This window comes from Carex rostrata, chromosome 22 (genome assembly GCF_964058835.1).
Source record: "Carex rostrata chromosome 22, lpCarRost1.2, whole genome shotgun sequence".
NCBI lineage: Eukaryota > Viridiplantae > Streptophyta > Magnoliopsida > Poales > Cyperaceae > Carex > Carex rostrata.
Genome location: NC_135939.1, coordinates 5,774,589 through 5,780,014, shown reverse-complemented (window position 1 = coordinate 5,780,014; position 5,426 = coordinate 5,774,589). Strand labels below are relative to the sequence as shown.

Below are 5,426 nucleotides of genomic sequence, written 5' to 3'. Positions count from 1 at the left end.
TTTTTTAAAAAGAAAAAAGGACGAGTAGCATTAATTAACTTTGTATTGTCTTCAATTCCTCTGTAGTATCTATGTATGACTACATAATACGTAAATGGCTCGTTGAACAACATAGTTATGGTACTTTCTATGAAATACATAATTTATGGTACTTTCTATGAACAACATAGTTACACAATTTATGAATGTTTTCTTATTAAAAGCAGCATGCATTTATGTTAACAAAAAAGATAGTGATATATTAATATCGTCGGATATGAATTATAGGAATGTTGTTACTTGGGAGAGGTATATGAGCGCTACTAGTATCTAACATTGTAAGACAAGACATCAGCTTCGTTCTCCCACTGCTCTCCTCTCTGTACAATACAAAGGGGGAAGCAGTACCACAGTTCCCAGAAAAAGCTCTTTTTCAAGCCCGGTCAAAGTTATCTTAGGCTCACTTGGGATGACCGCACTCGGAACCTTCAGAGCGCGAGTGGGGAAAAGAAAGAAAAGAAGGGAATAATCGTTAGCAACACAGTACACAGACCTCGTAACACGAAAAATACTTGTTTATTTTTCTCAGATTTAGAACGATGCCCATGTTTTCTTGTTATTTCGTATTTATGGAAACGGCCTGGGAATCACAGCCGTTGATTATTCTCGTGGGCACCGTCCTTCGTATCACTGTTTCGGAAGGTTTTGGGTGCACAAGCTCTGTTATTCTACAATTCTACAAGATGAAATCTTAATATTGAACCTATTTTTGTCATTTCATGATCATTTAATTAATATTTCTTTGATTCATTGTAAGGATAATTATGATGTGTTCAAATATCTTTATTCTGTCTTTATTTTTTAATTTAAAAAAATCTAAAATTGAAATATTGACATATATTATTAGATACAATTCATGTCACTTTTTTACACAAAAATATTGCAACATTTTATGTTTTTTTAATCGCAGTAAAAATTCATTGTATAGACAACTTTTAAATGTTAATTTTTCAAAGCAAATGATTTTTAACCATTTATAGTGAATGTAATACAGAACCCACCTAGCGTTTAATTTTTGTTATATGAGTGTTTGAAATTTTGTTTTAAAGATAAGATATGTACGCCATGTTTGGAAGTGAAGATGGAAAACAAAAAAATTAAAATTAAAAACATTTCAACCCATGATAATTTCAAATTTTCTAAAACGTTAATTACTTCTCAAAGCAACCAAAAACCAATTCTAAAAATGAGATTTATTAATTGGATATTCTACTGTAATGACCCATTTCATTCACATAATTAAATAGATAGTCAATTGTCACAACACGTTAGATTTTCAACATAAATAAAAAAAAGTTATTTTTTGAAAGGTAAAATAAAAATTTAACCACAACCGGACGCTTTCTCTTATTGATATTATTTGAAAATAGAAAATTAAAACCTGGAAGTGGATAAAAAATTCTGGGTAGAATTAAAATTAAAGGATTTCGTAACCAGTTCAAGCCAAATTGCATCTGTTTGAAACAGGACATGAAAAACAGAGCACATGAAGGAACCAATGGTTGGGTTCAGGATTTAATGGTTTTGTTCGTTTCTGTCTGAGAACTGGTTTCATGACCCACATATGGGCCCCGCTCTCTGCATGAAGACGGGAATCTACTCAGAACAATCACGTTCCTAAGAAACAGAGAGGAAGGAAGAGAGAGAAGTTTTAGAAGAAAGAAGAAGAAGAGAAGAATCCAGCATGGCATCACCACCCGATCTCTTGCCCGCTCTTTACGCTTTCCTTTTCCTCTGCATTGAAGGCTATTTGATTAGACTGGTGATTAGACTATTTTTTCCTATATAATCATGACCCTGCCATTTCTACAGTGTATTTTCTTGGAAGACCTGCGCTGCTCTCACCTCAGCTAAGGACGATTCCCTTCTCATTTCTCTCTCTCTCGCTAGAGAGAGAGATGGGACTGCATCTGTTGTTTTCATACATTATACAGCTATACAACTTTGACTAGAGATTTCATAGGTTTTAGAAGAATAAAGAGGCGCACAGATTTTAGTGTACTTTTTTGAATGCTCTAACTGCTCTTATGGTAGCAAGTCAGAGGAACCAAGAAAAAGCTGAATGAGGCATCCGTTATGTACAAAATACTACATTAGAACATAACAAAAACATAATTAGAACTACATCAATAAGAGCTCATTGGAAGAAATTAACTAGCTAAATAGCTAAATAGCTAACAAAGAGCAAAAATACTACTACTAGAGATTTAACACTCTGATAGGAGAAAACTGAAGATCAAGAACTAAACTTGCTAAACTAGCTACTAGCAGGAGACACTGGCATTAGGTTAAGTCCCAAGTCATCCTTCTCTAACACTAAGCGGGGTTTAGTCGACGGAGAAGTCGGCTCGTCTAATTGCAACCTCTTGCTTCCGGCATTAGAACAGTTCCCACCTCCACCAATAGAAACCCCAAAGAGCATTGGTCTTGCACTGTTAGTCTCCCTGTTCTCCACTGGCGGATATGGCTCTTCAGCAATGGTTAGTGAACTACTTGAAGTGGTGCTACCAGAGTTCAACCCAGTCTTCTTGCTTCTCTGCTGTAGACCAAGCAAAAGAGGAGATGCAGCTGAGCTCGGTGCAACAGGCTGGACATGGTTCTGGACGAAGTATATAATGTCATTGTAGAGCTTTCTCATGTGCGCCAGCTCCGAGAGCAAAGCAGCATTACTGCGACGAAGCCTTTCATTCTCATCCATCAATGCGGATGCCGTAGGAGGCACGGCATTGTTAGGTGGAGTGCAATTTTGGCTGGGGCCGAGCATTAGAAGCCGAGGCGGCTGTGGCATTGCAAGGCCGGGATGGTAGTTGGTTGATTGGGGATGCGGATGGTGGTGGTGATCATCAGAGAAGTGCGCATTATGAAATAAAGGAAAGTGGTGAGGGGGGAACATGGTAGGCGATGAAGGGCATGGTGTTGCTGAAGACGGTGTCTTTCGCCGGTGAATATCGCATAAGAGGTGCTTCTCACCCTTTCTGAAGAACTCGTTCGCAAACTCCCATCTCTCTGGCACCACCTTCCTAAAACCCTACATTAAACGAATGTAACACTTCATCAATATTTAACTTAATTGACAAGAAATAGTACACCAACATTGGTGCCTTCGATGAATGTATGTAACTAAAATGCATACATAAGTGTTGAGTTGGCGAACGAAGGAGGAGAAGTTGTTGTGCTTGAAGAAGTTGGGGAGGATGTCGCGAGCGAACTCAGGTGGTCGCCACACAACGAAGGTAGAGATCCGGTCATCGCCCCACGAGACAATGTGGTCGGTCGAGGGGTCGTCAACTAGTTGGTACGTCTTTGTTAGGAACGGTGCGGGTACGGGTTTGTGCGCATCCATTGCACCCACAGCAGCAGTGCTTCCTCCTTCCCAGCACCTCTCCATCATCGTCGGATTAATTGTGAGAGTTAGGAAACGAAGTAGAAAGAGACTGGGTTGGGTCTAGAGAGCTAGAAAGAGAAGAAGGGGTTTGGTCTGGGTTTTAGGAAGAATAGAGAGAAGTGAAAAGGATAGTAGCATGTGGGGTGATGTGGTGTTTGGTTTGGTTTGTAGGTGTGTGTGTGTGATATGCTGGAATTGTAAATTTTTTTACTGAGAGGTTTGCCTCGGGTCTGATGGAAGGAAGTGGGCGGTGGGGGTGTAGAGGGAATATGTGTCTGTATGTCTGGTTTCTCTATCGGATAGAGAGAGAGGAAGGTGAAGATTCAACTTTCAAGGTAAACCCGTGACCTAGCTTTCTCTCTCTCTCTATCGCATCTGCTCTGGGCTCTCTCTGTAGATTTTTTTATATCGCTTCTCTTTTTAGCGATTCTGGTGCGATTTGCTTATAGGTGTGATGAGTCTGACGCTTGGGCGCGGCCAGAGCGCGCACGCACTTAAGACGAGCATCAGCAAAGGCATGGGCTGACGCTGGAGCTCTGAACCATCTCTATTATGATTCGTAACGTCTGTTATTTCTCCTAATTCTAACTTGTAGAATACGAATGTTTTCTAGATTCATGCACTTAATCTAATCGATTTGTTAATTTTGAGTGGCGAGCCATAATATTTTTAAACTCAAATAATACAAATTGTTTTTTATATGCCGATATCAACGTGACAACTGACAATAAAAATAAAAAATATATATATAAAGGAATCAATCCTGAGCAGTATTCACATTTATATGAGGGTCATATATACAATTTTTTTTACAGAAATTAAGTGACATAAAATAATATACAAAAGTGTTTGGCCAAGAAGAAAATTGGGGGAAACTTCAACCCGTTCCATCCACTCAAATCTGCTACTTTGGTTGCTGAAGAAAAAAAAATCCAAAATTTTGACCAGTTTGTTTTTATTTTATTTAAGAAAATCTACGTCTCAGCAACTTAAATAAATTTTTAAATAACTGTTAATTACTTCTTAAAAATTAAAATCTCTAAAATTTTATAAATTTTTACATCTCTAAAATTGATTTTAGAGTTTCTATTAAACCACGTCATCAATAAATTAAAAAAAAATATTTGGACCAATTATTTAATCAACATGGAATTTATAAACAATTTTTTAATAAGAATTTTTTTTACATAGTTTCTAAATAAAAAATTCTTTCACATCTCTGAGAGTGAATTAAAAATTGCCATCTCAGATTATAACTCTAATAATATCAAAGAAATAGTTAATCTTTAAAAAATATTATCTGTACTCTTAATTGTTTAACTTCCTCATATATTTTGTAATCTAATATGAGGAGGGATCAAGTTACAATAATTTTTGAGTTACAACAAGTTACAACAAGAATTTTCTATATTTTCAAAGCCCAAATCATCGATCCAATCCGTTAGATGTGATCTCTACAATAAAATGTGCTTGGAGACCAAATTTTATATTTTGTGGAATTTTTTTACTATTTATTAAGATAGGTACAAAAACTAGTCAAATTCATACCATTGAATTTTATACTCATCTTAATAAATAGTAAACAAATTTCAAGAAATGTAAAATTTGGTCTCCAAGCACACTTTATTGTAGAGATCACATCTAACGGTTTGGATCGACGATTTGGGCTTTGAAAATATAGAAAATTCTTGTTGTAACTTGTTGTAACTCAAAAATTATTGTAACTTGATCCCTCCTCATCCAATATATAGCCTCTGAATAAAAAACGCATGCTGATATTATTAATTAATATGGAAATAAATTTCAGATTGCTCGGACGTTTCAATTGAGGACGAAAAATTATTGACAATATATTAACTTAATAAGTTTCGTAATGTAATATATTGTATATTACATTAACTTCTCAATTTATTAATTCATTCAAAATATTTGTCAATATTGACAAAATATTCATTGCCAAGTGATCCTAATAAGAATAATTTTAGATTATTTCTAGAAGTAA

General features: G+C 35.9%; 1 protein-coding gene across 1 annotated transcript; it reads right to left on the bottom strand.

The window, feature by feature from the left end:
• Positions 1–2,113: 2,113 nt before the first annotated feature.
• Positions 2,114–3,772, bottom strand: LOC144574424 (heat stress transcription factor B-4c-like). Its single transcript, XM_078324392.1, has 2 exons — positions 3,173–3,772; positions 2,114–3,067 (listed from the first exon to the last, which is right to left on the bottom strand). The coding sequence occupies exons 1-2, from the start codon at positions 3,428–3,430 to the stop codon at positions 2,297–2,299; spliced, it is 1,029 nt and encodes a 342-aa protein (XP_078180518.1). The 5' UTR covers positions 3,431–3,772; the 3' UTR covers positions 2,114–2,296.
• Between the last annotated feature and the right edge of the window lie 1,654 nt (positions 3,773–5,426).

Coding starts and splice junctions, on each gene's coding strand:
- LOC144574424 (XM_078324392.1), bottom strand. CDS start 3,430: ATGATGGAGAGGTGCTGGGAAGGAGGAAGCACTGCTGCTGTGGGTGCA. Junction 3,068..3,172: donor TTCGCCAACTCAACACTTAT/GTATGCATTTTA, acceptor CGTTTAATGTAG/GGTTTTAGGAAGGTGGTGCC.